Here is a 20,958-nt window from a genome sequence, read left to right as displayed (position 1 = left end):
AAAGAATAATTTGGCAAAAAGCCCTAGAAGAGAGTGAGCAAGCCAGTCTCTACATGCCAGACACCAAACACATGGGCATGTGCAAATAGATGGGAAAACCACAGGTCAGACCAAAGTCCTTCACAGCCCATTTCTCACTAAATACAAAAGTGTCCTCATCCAACTCTAAGACACTCCAGATAGTGTTCCATGTCCTAAAGCAAAAAGTTTCCTTTGAGACACTGTTCAGTGGGGCTTTTTTCAACATCTAAAAATCAAATTATTGTGGCTAGTTTTAAATTCAAGCTGGACAGCAAACATCATAACTTCTCTGGTTTAAAGCAATTAAAATACTAAAACAGATTTAAAGATAAAAAAGAATACCGCAAGGCTATTTCCTTAGCAATACACTGCTCCATTAGGTCAGAGATTTCTTGCAGTGATTGGAGTTTCACCGTGTGTTTGTCAGACACCGAGTGTCCCACCTAGAGATGGCAGCACAGCTCACAGCAAGCAGCTCCCGGGGCCGCTCCCTCCTGCTCTCGCACAGTGCCGCGATCTTGTTTCACATTTGTTGGCTTTGCCAGGCACACTTGAGCTCAGTATTTAATGTACACAAGGAAAGGGATGAACCATTCGTGCTTTTCAGATTGCACACATTCGGTTTTTTTAAACTAGTTCCTAGTACTGAAAGGATTAACATTCCTTTCCTGCTTTATCACTGTCTTGAATCACTTTTTTCAGTGGGTTTTTTTTTTTTTTTTCCTCTCATAATTTTGTACTGGAGATTGAAAAAAATAAAACTACTAATGTTCCAGGAAATACAGAGCATGGAAAAGAAAACAGATTGCTGTGATCAGGAAAACTTTTAACTTCTAAAACACAACCATTGGGGATTTCAAACACCAGCCTTTGGATTCAGGAGCAGGAAGGAAAACACAGAAATAGGCTACGTGCCATGAGAAGTCCTCGGGCAACCTAAGCTTGTATACCACTATTCTATGTATATACACAAGCACACATTGCTAAAAAGTCATTCCCAAAGTCAGCTGTGTAGAAAGTTCTTGTAATTCAATCCTTAATCTCTTTAGGGGAGCATTATATTCCCACTCTCAAGCAACCCTCACATATACCATGGAAGTGTCAGCTGGAAGAATATTCATTTGGGCCACAGTAACTACAGCAAAAAATTATCAGTGAGGTAAAAGAAACAGGGTTGAAATAAATTCAATGCCCAAGCAAGAAAAAAACCCATTCCATTCATATCACCTGCAGACTCACCAGCCTAGCAAGACACAGAATAGCATTAAAATAATCTCCAAATGCATACAGTGTGCCAATCTGCTTGTGTCTGGTTAGTGAACTAACACTGAATTGGACAGCAGCCTTGAAAGTCTGAAAAGTGAGAAATTATTTTTAAAAGCTAGCTATGAACAAAATCAGATATATTAAATCCAAGTCCCCCCCAGTCTCTAATAAATTTCAGCAAGCAAAACAAATCACTCAATTAAATACATGCTGTACTGGAATTATTACACTCTTGGGTTTATTAAACTTAAAAATAAAACAAATTTTTAAAATATCCTAAGTAGCTAAAAAAAGCATTACTGAAATTAAAATGCATTAAGCATTAACACAAATTTTCACATACTACTCATAGCAAGTATGTGGAACATAAAACATGAATACATGAGAATTTCTCCTTGTAATTTTTATTAAATTTTAAAATACTGAAATATTGAGGGAAAAGTATTGCTAGCAGGTATATAAAGAAAAAAAAAAAAAAACAGTCACTGAAGAAGGAATTAAGGTCTACAAAAATGTATGAGATTATATGTTTATGTAAAAATTTTCATATATTGATTAAGACATTCAGATATACTAGAAAATGAAAATGAAGCCAACACCAAACTACCATTTTTCAAATTTGCTTACTTTCCAACTTAACATGGAAACAGTATTCTAACTAATAAAATACAAGGTAACATTTACTGTAAGTGACAGAGACTGGGAGAAAAGCTTGCTTTCAGTTTCACATGAACTGGAATTAACAACAATATATGCAGCTATGTTTTTAAATACTGGAAGCAAATCTAAAACCTCACTTCCATATACTGAAGGTCAAGCAGCTGTGATTTTCTCATGACACTCAGACAAAAAATATTGAAGGAAGACAGGTAACTTTGCCATAAATGTTCAAATCCAGGCCACTCAGAACAATAACAAAGTAATCCACACCATATCAGGTTCTGTTAGCTAACACCAGCATGGGCACCAGACTGTACTGGAGAAGCAAACAGTGAGCTGAGAACAGACACTCACATCTCTGGTGAGCTTTCCCAAACCAAGCAATTCTTCCTTTCAAGGCATTAGTGACCTTGCCACAATAATGTGCCTGTTGTCACTGCTGCAGTGTCAAGGACAAGGCCTTGTATTCCTGGCAGCTCAATTGCTCATGAGGAAAAAAAAAACTATTGGTAATTAAGTTACATCTTCATCTAACACATGGAAAGATACAAGAACAACACTACACTTGTATAGGGCTGAAACAGTTTCTGCAGAGAGCTGGAAGCAATAATCACAAAATCTAGATTTAGCATCACACATTATTCCCCACTTCAGACATCCAATTCTCCTACAAACCTAAAAAATCCAGTATGCCTAGGCTGCTCAGTTTTTTCATGTAAAAGTATTTTAATGGCTATTCTATGCAATACATAACTCATGCCCCTGACTTGGCTGATCTTTTATCTATTGGCCATTTTTTACTTTTCAAAGGAACACAAGTTTTGGATTTAATCTACAGTTTCCTTTCAAGCATCCCAATGTATTTCATACTAGCTTCAGTATGACAGATTTGAAAAAAGCTAGAATGAGCACAAGCATTTTTTTTATCTGTACAAACTCATTAGCACATCACACACTTATGATCTGCAGCAAAGTGAACCTTCTTGCACAGTCCCAGCAGCCCCTGACCAAGGTTCACTCATCAAGGCATCCCAGCCACTTTATCTTACTGAGTAGTACAAGTTCCCAGCTTCCCTACAGGCTACAGCACCAGCCCTTTGGCTGATCTCTCCCAGTGCTCCTCCTGAGCTCTACAATCATTTCATGAAAATGGATCAGCAAAGCACACTGCCTTCAGCTACTGAGAAATTCACACACGTTTGCCAGTGGGTCTGGAAATTTCCTGGGCACACTTAGAACTAGGTTCACCTCTTTGGTGATAAAAAAAGCTCTATGTGAAAATATTCAAGGAATATTTTAAGTTTAAATTGATCAGGGAGATTGTGCATCAATGTCCATTTTCCTGATGAGTTCTCTAACCACTCACTAGTAACAACTAGCTGCATATAGTTTTCAAAAACAAGTCCTTCCAGAGCATAGATATAGAAGAATATATATATATTTCTATATATATACAGAGAATTTCTAATGATCATACTGAAAAGGTTATGAATCAGAAAGACACAGTCTCAGATTTCCCAAATAATTAATTAAGTAATGACACAAAAGTTACTAGTAAGGATGAGTATAAGCATACTAAACCTGTCAGCGAGGTTCCAAAATCAAAGCATAAATCCAATTTAATGGTCACTTAATGGTGCATTTGACAAATGAGTTTATAAATTTTTGACTAAGCAAAATGCATACATGTTATTAAACATTTCAATAATTAAATCCCCTATGACTATTGATCTTAATAATGCACATTTTCTTTGAATATTAATATTTTATAAAATGAAGGAAACTTAGAGAACAACATTGAATTAATGGTCTCAACAGGAAAAATAAAGCAGATTTCTAGATCATACCTCTACACTGGGGCTAAGGCTGCTCGGCAATGTTTCTGATGTCACTGTTGTGCTTGGAAGGCTGGAGAAGTCCCAGGTATTCACAGGCTGTATTGGTTCAGATGGCTGAGAGTGATCAATGCATTTTGGATTGTCCAATAAGGTCACTTCATAAAATTCTTGAATATCTAAATATGTAAAAAAATTGTAGTTAGGCTTGATAATTACTCTAACATTCTGATTTTAACTACATAGTCCTCCTGCAAAACAAATTAGATATGGCTTTATCTGTGGGTAAATTTGTAGGAATCACAACAATCACATGAACCTCCCCCACAACTCACTCTCTGTGCCCCCACTCACTCTGGGCTTCTGCCACTGAGCCCAAGAGCACAAGCTGCAGCAGGAACAGCAAAAGCACATGAAATAACTGCAGTGGAATAGTAGAAGGGATGGGTGCCTATGTTTCAAGTTCTGGTGTACATAATTTCAACTAATGTAGACTTTGGTTAGCTGAAATCTAATGTTCAAGGGCAACATTAGAAGGTCAATTTCGTACATGTTTCAATTAAATGTCCACAGACATAGAAGTATACTGATGAAATCAGCAGGGCAGAGAGAGAAGCTACAAGAAGTTAGGAAAAGGAAAATTGATTTGGATAAGCATCATCTGCTTTTTCAGTCCCAGTACCAGAAGTAGGATGAAACTTAATTAGTTCATAGCTATGACTGGTAATTCATACTGTTAACAGCTTCTTCTATAACCTGAAGACTCAGCTGCAAACTTCTGGGAAACAAAAATTTGGCTGTATTACATTATTTATTGACATCCTACTCACTCCACGAAGCATCAATAAAGATAACACAATATAAAGAAGCGCCAAAGGTGTTCCTATGAAGTATAGGTGTATCAAACTTGCTACCACAGCTGCAATCACATCAAAAAACACACACATTGAAAAAAAATTTAAAAAAATCAGAAAAGGTATAGGCTAAGGGAAGGGCAAACAAATGAAGTTGTCCTGTAAAGCTTTTAGTCTCTTATTCAAAATAACACTCTGCTAAACAGATTTTTAATCACACCAACTGTATAGAAGATAAACATACAAGCACAGTAAGCCAAAGGAAATAGAACCCAGCCATGAGTAAGGAGTATAAGCTGCAGTTTTGTAGCTTTCCAGCAACAGCCCAGAGTCAGTAACAGAGGCACAACAACCAATTCTTTCATAGAGCCACCCCACAAAAAAAGACCACACAAGTAAGAGCTGCAACTACTGTTGCTGGCCTACCAGTCTTATGTGTTCTTATATTCACTGCATTTCTGCTCTCTACCAGTTCAGAAAACTGAAATTCTCGAACTCCATTTGTATCTTTCCTCTGAGCAAGAGTCGAATTCCTACCAAGAGCTTACATTAATTTTTAAAGTTATACGTGCTCTTAGCGCTGCTGATTGGAAGAAATAGCAGCGAGGATTGCAGAAGACATTAAGTGACCTAGATATACAGGAGCAAAGCAGCCTAAGAGATACAAATTGCCTTTAAATCTATCTTTCACATTAGCTCCCTCAGTTGCAAATTTGTCTTGTAGCTGCATTAACATCAATACATCAATCAAGCACACTCAGTAGACTTTTTACCCCTCCCAATGAGAATAGTTTGTGTATTAAAATAGGCAGTGGTTTAAGTTGATTCTATAGCTGCAATCCACAGCAACCAAGCCAGGAAGATCACTACATTATTTATGGCAAGGGGTTATTTGTGCAACTGTTTTGCAACAGAAATCTAGGACACTGATTTTCAATTCTGCTACTATTCTTTTAAGTCCCTGCCAGCGGAGGTCGCCTTTATTTCTCCTGCAGAATTCTTATTTCCAAAAGCACAGAATTTCCCATACCTCACCTCCACTTCTCCATGGAAGACACCACAATAGACTCACTAATAAAAGATGGCAAGACATACATGCACCACTTAATGAGGGGATTAGTTTCTGTGTATCCTGGACTTGCTCCAAATCCACAAAGTTTCTAGCAACTTAGTGTCTATATGATAATATCTACCTTCTAAAAAAAATAGTTTCCATTTTTACCATCCAGAATGCAAACATTAAGTACGTACAAGTACAGGCAAGCCACCTATGAACCCTGAACACATTAGGTCCACAAAAATAATAGTTGACAAATACACTTTCATAAAGCCAGAAACCTAGATGATATTAAATTAAACCTAAAAATTCTTTCTTCTTGTCTAGAGCTATATATCAGCTCACAAAAGTATTGCAATGCATCAATACACTTGAATATGTACGGAACACATGCTAATGATGTGAGGATGCATTAGCTTATGAAAAGTTCTAACATTTTCCTAATTACTACAAATAGCAGGTAGCAAAATACCAAGTTGCAGTTAGTTGCATTTATGGTCAGATTCCCTCTTCAAGCTAGGATATGCTATTTTGATATTACAGCATTTTTCTCCCATATTAATTCCAACAGAGATTATATCTCTAAGTTACAGAAAACTGATTCAAACCAGGTATCACACGACATTAAAAGAAAACACAGATGAGGAACATTTAGAAACTAGAGCAGAACATTAAAAGAAGAGCTGAAACTTGAAAAATAGGAGCACAGAGTTTCAGGAATCTAAAGAGACAAAAAGTGATGAATGGTAGGCAACAGAGAAAACCACCCTGGAATTTTGTCTGCCTACAAGGAAAACCACATTAAGTAGCCAAATCAGAAATACATTTGACAGCACAAAGAATAAAAGCCTATACAAAGCAAGCGACAGACCACCAGGTCTGCAATGGAGGACTCTGATGAAAAATAAGATTCTATTTCTTACCCTCTTAGTAGTATGAAAAGCTAAGAAATGGTGAAAAACTGGAATATTTTACTCTAAAAGACATTTGCTGGTGTATTGTTCACCCCCTTCTCATATTCTCCACTCATCTTAGTTTTGTTCTTTGAATAGGCTTGTTCACCAGTAACGTGATAGGACAGAAGCTAAAACTGCTCACTTTTAAAGCAAACAAGTTATCTGCCAAATACAAACTGGAACCCAAATCCACTTTACAAGGAAGATCCAGCTCCACTAAAAACCACAGAACAATAATTAAAAGAACAGCAGAACTGCAGAAACCAATTCTTTTCTAAAGTATATTTGAGGGCACTTCAAGAGGCTACATCAATTCTGTCTAAAGAATCTGCCTCTAAGGACAAAGATTCCAACCAGCAACATAACACACTCTAAGATCAATTTCTTCCCTGCACCTTAGAAATCAAACAAAGCCTTTGTTTTTCGTTTGTACAGGTATGTGCAGTATCTGCTATTTTTGCCATATATTTAGTGGGGAGTACTTCTAATCAGGATAACCTAAGATCAGTGCATGTGCTAAAAAATCTCATTGTTTTCAGTTATGCACGAACCTTTTGATAACTGTAACTTTGCCAGTGAAAGATGGGATAGCTATAACAGCATTTTCTTAAGAGAGTGGTTTAACCCCATATACAAGGTGTTGGCATTGCTGGTAACAGGCCATGAGCTTGTGCTAAGTGAATAACCAGGACTCTGCACTCGTCCTGGCCTGCCCAGAGCTTTGTTTTAGCTTGTCCAACTCTACCACCAACTATCTAAGGACCAGGTGACTCATCTAACTTGCATGGCTTTTACTTAGCTTCAGACAGCTGTGTGAGCTAGCACCTATTTCTAAAAATATTTTTATATATAACACATATAAATATTTGCTACATATATTCTATAAATAGCATGCATAAATATATGTGAAATCAGTGTTACACCACACAATTGTCCAAAGCTAACTAAAAGCTGTACATAAATACAAGAACATGCATACACACAGATTGAATGTACAAATTTACATTTGTGTGTGTAACAGCTAATACATACCAATAAAAACAGATTATTCTGTAAAGAATGGATTACCTATGACCTCAGAACAAAAAGCTGCATAAAAGAACAAAGGCATAGCATGACAAGAGAGGCCTTGAAAAAAGACACAGGATGGTATCAGAGGCCTTAAGTCTACAAACAACTCAGCAACTGCTAATTACTGGTTAAAGGAAGCCAACCTTGAGAACTGGGCAGAAAAAAAGGTCAGGGGTGACAGAAAAAAGAATATCCAGCATATATAAACACATGGTATATAACAAATTCAAATGCAACTGCAAAGTAGAGAAGAAAGAGTGTAGCATAGAATGTATCAGCAAACAATAACCTCAGCAAACGTAAGTGAGGATAAAGAAACAGTCAACACTGACACCTCCATGGGAAAGATTCCCTTTACTCAGTCTCCCACTCCCTGTTTTTCTGACCATCTTTTCATATGTTCTGCCTTTCAAAGCATCAAGCAGCTCCATGTAATTTTTCTATATGGTGTTGGTTTGAGACTTCTGATACTGAACCTTTGTACTGTGGTATAGAGGAAACTAATTAAATTTCACTGGCATTTACTATTTACCTGAAACAAGGTTGCAGTTGAGGTGAGTGTCAGTCTCAAAGTAACAAGCAATAGGACAAGAGGAAATGTCCTCAAGTGGTGCCAGGGGAGGTTTAGATTGAAAATGATGAAAAATTTCTTCTCTGAAAGGGCTGTCAAGCATTGGAAAAGGCTGTCCAGAATGGCTGAGTCCCAAGAGGCATTTAAAAGACTTGTAGGTGTGGTGCTTAGGGATATGGTTAATGGTGCACTTGGCAGTGCTGTGTGAAAGGTTGGACTCAATGATCATAAAGGTCCTTTGTACCTTAACTGATTCTGTGCTTTATTCTTTTTTAAACTGAAAGGATTCCTCTGATGATCACAGTAACCTTCTAGTTTTGGGCTTTGCTTTTTTATATTTTAAGCATCTTGACCATTTGTGAGGTATACAAGTTTTTTCTTAAATAAATGCCAGGAAATTCCACACAAGCTTAGCATTTCATGAAATTAAACAGTGACACATTTACTATAACAGACTACTTTGGACACTGTCCATGTGAACCAGTCAACTGTTGTCCTTACATCATACACTACACAAAGATATAAACTGCTACCACAATATATGTGAATTTAACAGTCCCATTTGTCTATGCTGTATTAATTGTATCTCCATCTGAAGGTTTTCAGCTTTGCATACAAGCAAGAATTAATTTAGGAAGCTCATGGTTTTTTTCTGTTTGTTCATGATTTTTATAAAATCTAAATTCATGTTTTGCATTCTAAAATGCAAAGGGGGAAGGGTTTATCTGCTGGCACTTAAAATGCTGTCTAATGCAGCCTAGAAGACTATTCACCACCTTAGCCCCAAGGCACACTGATAGTCCATGGTCAACTTTTTGTCACCAGGACCTCCACATTTCTTCTTGCAGCATGCTTTCCATCTGGGTGACACACAGTATATGCTGGCACATAGGATTGTTCCTCCCCACGTGCTGGACTCTACATTTCTACTTGTTGAGCTCCATGAGGTTCCTGTCAGTCCACTTCCTCAGCTTGTCAAGGTCCTTCTGCATGGCAGCATGGCCGAGATTTACATGCCTCAGCTACTTAGTTAATCCTGCACTTGAGAGATGTTCCTTTTCTGAGAGATCTTCAACAGCAGGATAAACCAATTTCAGCCAAAGCCAGCAAGTCAGCAAAACACTAGATAGCTTTGCATCATCATACAGAGTTTACCACTCAAAGCTTTTCAATACCAGCTTTGTTCAGGAGAATTTCTCAGAGCCACTTCCCTCCCTCCAACTTGTAAGCAATCAAGGAGTTTATGAATTCCATCAAAAATTGACTTATTTCATTTTAGTCCATCTGAGCAAATCCTTTATCATCTCTCCTTGGTCTGCCTCTTCTCAGACATTTGTTCATCTAAATGGAGCACATGCAAGTGTCTGGTTTTGTTTATGATGTTACCCATATTTGAAAAAACAGGTTTGTTAAGAATTTGACTACCCGTGTGTTATCTAGGAAAAGGTGCCATTCCATTATAAATTAAGTACTTCTCTAAATCAAGGAGGGGAGGGAAAGACAGCTTTATTTCCTAGGGCTTCCTGCCAAAGCACCCAAAGCACTTGAAAACTCAAGTCTTAAAACTACTAGAAAGAAAACAAAGGTCAACATGCTATTTCAGTTCAGAGCAATTTGAGATAAATGGTATCTGCCAAATTCTTAACAGCCCAACATAACAAATGTATAGACCAAACAGAGTCATGATCACTGTCAGAACAGGCAAAAAGAGTCTGCCAACACTACAGACTTTCATTCTTCAGTCATAAAGCAACTCCTACTAACTCCAAGGAAGGCTCAATCATGCATTCTTACTTAATCTGCTATGTCAAGCTAAGAATATCCATTTAATACAAGTAGAGCACAATTTAAAAAGTGCATGATTAGTGATCAACAAAAAAAAAAAAAAAATACAAAGACCAAGAAAAGCTTCATGTCCATTTACCAAGATAATGACCACAGTTAAGCAAGCATTCTATTTGTATATTCAATAGTTGTATTGTAATGGTGTGTGTGTGTCTGATCAAAAATAAATGTCTGCATTTGTACTGTGAGAACTGAAAACCAGCCTCACAACCCCTGTAAAGCCCCTTTCAGGGCTGGCTGTTTGGAGATCTATTTCTTCTTTAAAACTGCTGCACACAATCAAGACTTCATAAAAATTTAAGGAACAACTCGTGCTGCAGCTTTCTCACTACACATTCTGCTCTACAAGATCCTTTGCCACAAGCTGCAGTATCCAGCTACTGATCCCCAGCTCTTTCATCAACATCAGTAACTGTGTCCTGCCCTTTGAACATCCTTTCTGCACACACTTCTCTGCTTAACTCAATTTCCAGAGGAGGTTATTTCCCACTTTTCACTTCCAGTTCTCATTAATTGGTGCTTAATCTAATTGTTTGCTTTTATTCCTCTAGTTGCTTTTTATACTCAGACAAATTCAGCTCCTTACCAGCCTGACCTCTTATACTTTCCAAACTATTAATTCATATTTTCCTCTTTGTTTCCTAATCCCTTCTTCACCATATCTTCACTGAATCAATTAGGTTGGTAAAAAGAATTCTGTGATTGAGTCCAATCTATGACCCAACACCACCATGTCAACTATACCCTGTGTCAGATCCAATCTTTCTTTTAAAAGTCCTTCACATTGTCTCTATCCAATTTTCCTTCAGAAACTCACAGGGTCTTCTATGTCCAGAATTAAGGTAGGAAAAACTGTCACACAACTTCCTGATTTAGTATTTCCTCATGCACACTTAGTCATCAGTATAAGCCTTACAAAGAACCCCAAGAACCTCCCACCCCCTCAACAAACAATAAGTATCCAAACTAAAAATTAATTCCCAGTTATCCACCCTCCCCAAATACATCAACACCAGTGCAAATCAGCAGCCACTACAGCAATGTACTTTTTTCTTAAAGGGATGCATCTACTACTGTCTTCCATAGCAACAAAAACCTTATATTTAAGTCTTATTTATAGTATGTCCCCTAGATAATGTCAGTCTACAGGACTGATGATGTTTCTCACCAGACAAAAGCATTCAAAAAAATCAAACTAGTTTTGGAATGAGTTCACTCAAGCCTCCTAGTTGAGCTTCTATAGAGGTGCATAGCTCTGCTTAGATGAGACAACACTAGCATTAGCTTCTTCTAGCTACAGAAAGCTCAGGCTTCAAGGTAATTGTGTGCCAACGGTGGCAACACAAGGCTGGGTGTGCCTCACAGTAGCATCTCCTCCAGCACTAGGGCTTCTCCTGCAGTTTCTGAAAACCACTTGAAGTTGCAGTGCTTTTACAATTTGCTCACATGCTATCCTTGCTGCTCCTGTCTTAGGCTGACTACTTCATTTCAAGCCAAAATAAGTCAGCTGTTTGGAGGGTATGGCTGGGAAGGTACTTGCACATGACAAGATTCCCAGAAAAGCTTTATCAGAGAGCTCTAGAGCCTCCCCTAACTTGGGCAAAGGGCATGAAGCTAAGGAGGTTATTCTAGTGTCAGTCCTACACCTTCTGCAGTCTCTTAACAATCTTGCAAATTTGGCCTAGTTATAATTCAGGAAACCATCTGTGCCAGGAGACTCCTAGTCAGCTGCTACAGTTCAGTTTCTTTAAAGATTCCTTCCCTCTGCACCAAAACAAGCTCCATCTCTCAAAATACAGGCAAGCCAGATGCACAGGGGACACACAGTATTCCAGCTGCAGACCTGAACAAGATGTTCTGCCTGCCCTTGCTGCTAGGACCACTGTGGAAGCAGGACTAAGATCAGGATAAATACCCTCTCTCATGCTTTTCCCCCTCCTCAACACTGTACCCAGCACTGAAGCAAATGATGAGGGAGATTAGGAGCAAATCCAGGAGCATAGAGAGAAGTATGGGAGGATAGGCAGCACACCTAGGGAAAAGAGGTGAAAGAACATGGGAAATAAAGAAAGGACAGGCCAGAGGGCAAACTTTCCCAGAACCTGGAAACTAGACCAATTATTCAAAACTTCTGTCTTTTCAGCTCCTGAGTGAACACCAGATTTATTGACAAGATTTTTTTGTCAACAGACCCTTTCAATGGTAACCCTGGGAAGAGAATACTGCAATTGATATATTCTACAGTGCAGCTATTCAACACTGAACACACAGTCAGTGAAATACCACAAGGATAAACTTTTGCCACAATACTATTTATCTGCATACCAGTAGCTACTCAACTTACTACTTACTTGCTATTTTAGGCTACCAAAAGCAGCACCTAATCCCAAAAATTCAATACATTGCCCTGTCACACACATGTAGTAGAGGGTGGAAAACACTTTAAAAAGCAAGCTAACTGTCAAACTGCACTACATACAAAATAGCAAGTAATCCTTTAAAAAAAGAGGAGCAATGAGATTATTTCACTTATTAGGTTCCTTGAAGAGTTAGACATGAAGTGCTTCCAAAGACTGGGACATTCAGACAAACTTCAGAGCAGAAACATACTAACAATGACTGAATTAACATTCCAATCATCTGGACACCAACTAAAATATTTATCCTCCCTCCATCTGGATGAAAGTAATCAAGTACTTAACTACCTTTGTAAACACAACCCTAAGTCAAATTTCTGTAAAACTGACCAACTTGTGTGTACTCAAAGGAGACCAAAACAAGCATAACCATAGTATATACCTTAGGAAACTTGTCCAGAAGTCAATCAACACTCAAAGTTGCAAGGGTTATACTGCATGGATGCTTCAGTCTCAAATATGAGAATAGATGTTATATTACAAAAGTTGCAATCTGGGAAAAAAGTCACAAAAACGCAGCAAGGACAAGATTTCAGTGTTTCAATGCTATCCAATGTTACAGAAGATCCAATTCTCTCTAAACCTTCCCCTAAGAAAAACATACTAATAATGAACCCCAGCAATATTCACTGACTATCTAAAAAGATCCTCAACTTACTGTCAAGAATTTCTTGATTCTTAATGCAAATCTTATTCAGCAGAGTCTGAAAGGCACCAAGGCTTCAGTAACCTTTGAAAATGGGAAGGCCCAAGCCAATCTGCAGAGTTAACTGTGCCCTCATGGCACATGCTCTATTAACTATACTCCTGAAATAAAAGTTCTTACTGAGGTCTCCCCAAGAGCAAGCACTTTGGTTTCAGTTCAGAAGAGGAGCTTGTGTCTAACTGTATTTGATTTCCAGGTAGCCAGCAAGTATAGGAAATATTCCCAAGGTGGCTAAGTGAGAAGTGAGAAGGAGTGAAAAGAGCTGACACACAGCTGAGCCAAGGCCACATGCCAGGCACCAGGAATGTGCCCAGTCCACTCCAAAGTGGACCAACTTTGAGGAGTGCTAACCCAATCCAATCTACTTCAGTCTAAAATCTAGAGTTGTTTTTCTAATTTGTAAGCCAATGTGGACCAAAATGAAAAATCTGTGAACTAAATTTTATATTCCTCTAATTTTCAGTCTAAGAAACCTGAACAAAGAACTTACTTTATGCAACCATCAACTTCTTTCAAAGTTGTCAGAGACAGGACTTACTTTTCTGGGGTATAAAAATTCATTAGTAGCATTTGTAATATGTTTTGTTCAATTAATAAGGCTCATACGAACTATAGTTAAAAGCACCTTCATGTTTACTGGGAGAAGCCATTCTTCAGTTTAGTAAAGATTACTGAAACAACTACAACATTTTATTCAAAATTTCCTACACTGAATGTTTAGTGCTAGGAAGAGCCAGTGAATAAGCACAATTTTCAAGGCAGATCTTCATGCAAAAGAACTTTAAGTGAAACAAATGAGACTGCTTACACAATGAAATTCAACATGTTGAACCTACTCTAGTCAGATTTGTCAATTTATACTAAACAGCATGTATATGCATAGCTACAAAATTAGGTAAGATAGATATTTAGATAGACAGATTAAAAACACCCTACTTCAGGCAAGAAGAGTAGCACACCCAACTGCATTGCCAGTGTATGCAGACTCTCCTAGAATTCCCTTTTTCTGGCACCAGTGCACACAGAGTTAGTTCTTGTCAGGAAAAGGAATTCTTCTGAAGCAGCAAACTACCTTATGTCTCTAGCTATAGCTGTAATATTTTTAATTTTAGAAGTCAATTTTAATATGGCAAATCTCAACATGATACCCATTAAAAGCAGATCTTAATTAAACAAAAATATTGTGTGTATAAACAGGAGTCTGCTTCATATGTTTTTCTCTCAGACGTGTTGCTTTTGCATGTGGTTTTCTTCCTATATTTTAAAAAAGATAAATATATCTGTACCTTTTCAAGAACCTGTAGCTTCTGAAAAGGTAAAAGAGTGCCTAAGCTGAGAAGAGAACTCACCTGTAGAATTATAACCTCACTATCTGAAGATAAATATCAAATACCATACCAAAGCAAAATAAGTCTACGCCATGGTTCTGTATATGGATATTTTCCTTTGGTCTCTTAATAAATTGGCTCACTAATTATCAGAATATCAGGAACAAGCCAATTTAACTGAAAACAAGAAATCAAAAACTAGAAAACATACCACACATTTTTTAATCTGAACAAAAGGAAATTGACTTAAAAGTGACAGTATTCTAAAGTTGATTTTAATTACAGGTCCTTAGTATTACTTTAAGTTCTAGACATTCATTATTACACATAGCTGGTTGAAGGAATGGAAAAAACCACATTATGGAGGACAGAAAATATAAAAATGGGCTTTTTCAGACACTGTTTTAAGGAGGTCACATGTGGTTACAACTTTTGTTACAGATACAAAGTTCTTATAGTTACATCACTTAAAATGCAACACTTGCAATGTGGATCTGGTGACACTGACTAGTTACTGGTCTAATTCCAGCCGTTTAAAGCCATAACTCAAGAACAAGGTCAAGCTTGTGGATTGCTGAACTAAAATTTTATTGAGAGAACTAAAAGGAGAGGATAACATAAAAATTCAAGTGAAAAGTTAATATTACTTGTTCTTCAGCAACCAAATGGACGTTACAAAAAAGTACCTTTTCAATTTCTAAAACCTCTTTAGTTTCTAAAACCTTTTCATATCTAAAAACATGAAACACTGTTATAGTCTCTAGTTTTCAGGAATATTTAACTTTCTTCATTATAATGCTATTCATTGCTTGAAAGAACAGCATTTGATTGCCAAGTCAAAAATTATACTAAAAAAGATACATGAAGTTGACAGCAGATCCTGACTACAACCTTCACAAACCTACCTACTATGGGCAAACAAGTCCTGGATATAGTGCAGTAACTTGGCAGAAAAAGCAGAAAACAAATGGATGAAGTTTAATGGGGATTTTTTTTAGTATTGCTAATTTTAAGAAAAAGAGAGAAAAAAAAGCACCCAAACCAGAAACTAAAAGTAGCACAGTTTCTGGAAGAAGTATCTATAAGAGCAATAACTTGGTACAGTTGAGCCTGAAACTTGCTGTCAGAACAGCACTGGCTATTTCAGTTGGAAACACATCACAACTCCTATAAAACACACACTTTAAATTCAGCCATAAAGCAATGGCCAATGAAGAATTCCAGGTTAAGTCTAACCCCCAGCACAACTGAATACTTCATCCAGTCTGCTCCCAGATCTTCATGGAAGCAGGACAAGCAGGAGCCAGCTCAAGGTCTTCCCAGTAACTGCAGCGATCCTCCTGATCACATCTTTTCTAGAGAGTCTCCCCATTCTTTACTCCCATCATGCAGCAATTACACCATAAAAGGTGTTTCCAGGAAAACAACAGCCAGAGCAGCCTGCTAGGACCAAGAACATCCCTGACATATTTCCACAGAAAGTAGCAGGTAAAAGGAGAAAGACCCAAGCTGACAGCATTAATTGCTTTGCAAGTAGCAGCCTTCTGCCAGATGGTTTGGGAACACATGTATGCAATCTAATAACCAATCATACAGGGACCCAGGAAATGCAAAGTTAATGCAACATTCCCAAGAAGTATCTGCTGTGCATGCACAGATGAACTGAACTCAAGAAAAACTAGAGTCCTGTGGTGTCAACGTGCAGCTTCATACAAGAGAGAAGAAAACAGGCCACAGAGGCCACCCAGGCAACAAGACATTCCTCATTTCTGCTCTTGCAGAACAAAGCCAGCAGACATGAGGCTGCCTGCTCTTTCAAGTCCACTACTACTACTAGGTGTGGAGTTGTAAACAATGAAGATTCATATGTGGATATGAGAAGCAACTAAACCTTGCAGTTTGAATATCAAAGGTTAACAGATTGGTGTCTTTCAATGAAGGGGAGAAATCAGAGTACTGCATGGGCCTTGAAGAGTTCTAAAATAAAAAACCCTCACACACTCACACACCCAGAACAAGAAAAATGGTAGTCAACACTGAAATTTTCTGGGTGAACATAAAAAGTATTGTCCCTGTACATTAAATATTTGACACAAGATTTCAACATTCTGATCTGACAAAGAGTGAATCCGTTCATGTCTGTCCCACAAGGATTATGTTTAGCTCTTCTTCATGGAGTTGATTAGCATCAACTGTGTAATGAAGAGAAATGCAGAATTCCTAAAAGGAAAAGATTCTTTAAACTGACCTATTTTCATAACTACCCTTTACGAAGTTACATGATAAGAAAAAAAACCCAGCACAAACACTGTCTTCTGAAAATCTACACAAGATGAAATAAATGCTCCAGAAGAAAACATTCAGCAGCAACACGAGTTTATGTTTTGCCTGTCCCTGTGCTTTACCACAACACAGGTTGTGAAGCTGCAGCCCGGGGGAGGAAGATGTGCACCCTAGCACAGTAACCACCTAGTAAGTCAAGTAACAAATATAGCTACAATGCTTGCCATCAGTCCAATTCACACACTGGTTACTATTAAAAGATGAACGAATTTTATTCCTGAGGGTAAACTAACATTAGCTGTCATAAAGATAGTGACAATCAATCAATCAAGAAGAAACCACTTCTCACTGTTTCTCTGCAGAAGTTTCCAAATAAAGACAGGATTCTGCAAGTTCTATTTAAGCTCAGGGATTTTTTTCCAAAGACAGGCAGGAAATTCAAAATTACATGCAAGTGTTTCTAAGAACTTAGGGAAATCTATTAACTCAAGCACTATAAGGACTGTAAACTGGGAATGAATAGTATTTTCACTATACTTAAATACACAACAAAGGAGAAGAGATGACTGTAGTACTCCCAGAAGCATTCGAGGTTTCTTGTCATTTACTTTAGGTTAAATTTGCACTTCAGATATCCGCTTTGTAATGTTTTAGAGACTTCAACAGGAACTGTCTGACTCCTTAGACTAAAAACATTACAATTCATTCACTAACCTGTTACATACAGACAGAAAAAAACCGCACCCTCCTTAGAAATTTACTAGATGCATGGAGAAACAATCTAAATAAATCTAAGATAACATGTTACAGAATTTAAAACTACTCCACAGTTTTCAGCAGTCTCGATCAGTTAAAAGGCTCAAATAAAGGAAGTACGTGTAACAAGTGAACTGTTGATCTGTAACAACACGTGTGTTACTATGCAAAACAAAAACACAACGACAAGAAGCACATGGCTTGTAACTTTCGGGTAAAACACCTTTTGCTCTTAACACCGCAAGTGACAGCATCAGCAAGAACCGAGCGGCTTGCGCACCGACTGAAAGCAGCATCCTTTACCTATCAAAGCCTGGAAAAGGTTACTTTGGAAGATGCTGATGACCCGCTCGATGGAGTTCCGCAGCTGCCGATCCTCCGCCTGGCTCAGCTTGGAGCGGTATTCCTCCAGGAGGCGCAGGGCTCGCTGGGTATCTGCAAGCGGAGATCATACACTCGGCTGACCGGTGCGCACCGGGCAGGAGCACCGGGGATGCAACAGCCCCCCGCGGCCGGGACCGCCCAGCGCGGCGAGCAGCTCCTTTGTTCGCACCGGGAGAGCGCGGGCGGGACGGTGCCCGCCGCTCCCTCCAGCCGCCCCCCCGCCCGTCCCGCCGCGGCAGCGCTGTCAGCCGGCGGCTGGGCGGCCGCGGCCCCGGCCGAGCGGCGCTCACCTTGCTTCCTGACGGGCATGGCGCCCCCCGCCCGGGGCTGTCCCGGGGCGGCGCGGGGGCGGCGCCCCCTGCCGGCCGGGCGCGGGCTGGGGGCCGCCCCGCCCGAGCGGCCCCGCCGGACCGACCCCGCCGCCCGGCGAGCGAGCGGCTCCGCGCGGGGCTCCCGCCGGCGCCGCCGCGGCGCCTCGGCGCTCCGCGGGGCAAGCCGAGCCGGGCCGGGCCGCGCCGGGCCGGGCGGGACAGCGCGGTGCAGGCGGCGCGGCGGGCCGGCGCCGGGACGGGCAGGAACGGGGCGCTCCCGCCGCCTCCCGCCCGCACTGCTCGGAAATTCCAAACTTTCCAGCCAAAATGGCGGCCTGGAGGCTGGGGGAGCGCGCCCCCCCCACGTGACCGGGCCCGGCGGGCGCCCAATCAGGGCGCGGCGCGGGGCCGGTACCTTGGCGGCGGGCGGGGGAGGAGGCAGGTGAGCGCTCCCCGCCTTAAAGGGGCCGCCCCGCCCCGCCCCGCCCGCCGCGCCCGGCCCGCGGGGCGCCGCAACCAGCGCCGGTCCCGCCGCGGGCACCGGGCAGCCCGGGCGCGACACGGGAACCGGCCCCCGGCGGCACCACCCCTGAGCGCAGCGTCCCTGCCGCCGCTCGCTCCTGGTGGTGCCCGGCGGGGCGCGGCGGCCCCAGGTGTGCGCCGGGTACCTGCGGGACCGCCTGTCCCCGTTCGGCTGCGGCGGGTTCTGGGCAGCCGCCCCAGAGCGGGATGGAGCTGCGGGAGCGCCGGGCGCGGAGCGGCTCCTGCGGGGAAGGAGCGCGGGACAGCCGTGCCCGGCCGCGGGCAGCACCGAGCCGCGCCCGGGCCGGGCGTCAAGCCACAGGCAGCGGCATCTCACACACCTTGCCGGCCTCCACACGGGGCACTGGCATCCACCTGTTGCTGGCTTTTTTATTTTTTTTTCTTTCTTTCTTTCTTCAGTCATCCTGGTAAAGATCAGGATTAGGAGGAAGGACTTGAAGAAAGATAAAGAAATAGCTTTGCTGCAATTAACACAGCACATAAGGTCAGCATAAGGACATCATGGGAGAAAACATGAAAAGTTTTTGTTCCTGAAAAATTAAAGAAATGGGCAGCACAGGCTGACATCGGGGGCTGGTCAGAATCATGATAGTTACTTTCTCAAACTGGCATGGAAATAGTAAGGAGTTCCCTTCAAATGCAAAACAGCTTGCTATTTTGCAAGATGGCAAAGAGATGACAGAGCATAGAAATGGGTGTCTTGGATAGAAACATGAGCTTAGTGGACTTTGCAGCAAATTCTACATACCCATTAAAAGGGAATGCATATTAAAGGATGTAATGTAATGTGTACTAAAGGATGTAGGGGTAACTCTTGTTCTAAGAGGGAATTTAGCTTCTCTCTCAATCAGATGGACAGTCAACCAGAGCCTCTGATCTGATACACTCAAACTCTGTATGTACACACATATGAGAGGCAGAAAGAGACTTCAAAATTCAAGGCAAATACTGATGTGCTGCTTTTTTTTTTTTTTTTCCCTAAATCCAAGCTCACATTTCCATTTACACTGTTTAGATTTAAGCACAACTGAAAATGTTCAAGAACTTATCCAAAGAACCTAAAAGGAGTCTCCTGGGCAACTCTCACAAATTTGAAGTCTAAAAATCAGAACTAGATTTCTCTTTGCCAAAGACCTAATCTGAAGGAAACTTACACCATGACAGATCTAACCCAGATCTAGAAAATAACTTTTCCCTCCCCAATAGTTCTATGTTTTGTTCTTTGATTTGTGCCAGGAGTTTCTTCACCTCCTCCCATAGCTTTGTACTGTGAGAGTGTTCACACATCTCGCTGAAGCAAGCAGACATACATTTAGTGCTGACACACATTGCCCATTTTCTTCCTTTCTAGTTTTATTTTCATATCTCAAAATTTTGGCACCAGCTGGTACCAGTTCAGATATTTTGAAATGAAAGCAGGCTAAGACAAGGCATTGGCAGAAGCCTCCATCATCTGGCCTCATCAGTTTTCAGTGTTTACAACAGCAATAAATGTGCTGCAAAGAGGCAATAGCCCTCTTGATGTCAGAGGAATATATATATACAGAAGGAGAGGAAGAACAATCTAAATTTAGCTAGCAGAAAGGAGACATCTGCAGCATTCAGGTTGGTTTTGCTGACTGACATAAGTGTATTATTGCAAAACAAAACAAAACAAAAGGAATTTTTTTCACAATCAAAGTAACCTCCATAAAGAAACTACTTTTTCATACACAGTATTTGATGTTTCCAAGTATTTTTTATTTTAAATAAGAGATAATCCCATTACATACGGTCACTGTGCTGGGGATAGAGAAATAATCCCATATATAACACCCTGAAACAGCATTTCTCACTTGTTACTAATGCTCTAGGAAAAAAAAAAAAAAAGAAAAAAAGAAAAGAAACATCAAAGAAGGGGTCAGGATGATGGATCAGCAAGTCAGGAAGCAATTAGGTGAGCCTTATTGTACCTCAGAGAACGATGTTGGTTCCTGGCACTTCTGTTTCTGTTCTAGGAGTGTGTTTGCTGATTGAAAGCAGTTGAACCAGAAAGCACAGTATTAAACTTCAGCATGGAAAGTGGGCTTGAAATTCCAGCACATACAGAAAATA

At 40.3% G+C, this 20,958-nt stretch overlaps 1 protein-coding gene across 7 annotated transcripts in view; it reads right to left on the bottom strand.

Annotated features, from left to right (window-relative positions):
- Nucleotides 1–20,958, bottom strand: part of DLG1 (discs large MAGUK scaffold protein 1) — a 434,654-nt gene that overhangs the window by 121,346 nt on the left and 292,350 nt on the right. For 6 of the 7 annotated variants that reach the window (XM_079315711.1, XM_079315713.1, XM_079315714.1 and 3 more), the window contains exons 2-4: nt 18,301–18,347; nt 17,930–18,061; nt 3,795–3,961 (exon numbers count right to left, since the gene is read on the bottom strand). In XM_079315711.1, the coding sequence (XP_079171837.1) occupies nt 3,795–3,961; nt 17,930–18,061; nt 18,301–18,319 (318 nt within the window). In that variant the 5' untranslated portion in view covers nt 18,320–18,347. Of the gene's footprint in view, nt 1–3,794; nt 3,962–17,929; nt 18,062–18,300; nt 18,673–20,958 lie in introns of those variants that run through there. The other variant, XM_079315712.1, reaches the window with a different exon arrangement.

Source organism: Erithacus rubecula, assembly GCF_903797595.1.
Source record: "Erithacus rubecula genome assembly, chromosome: 11".
Lineage (NCBI taxonomy): Eukaryota > Metazoa > Chordata > Aves > Passeriformes > Muscicapidae > Erithacus > Erithacus rubecula.
This window is presented reverse-complemented; position numbering and strand designations above follow the sequence as displayed.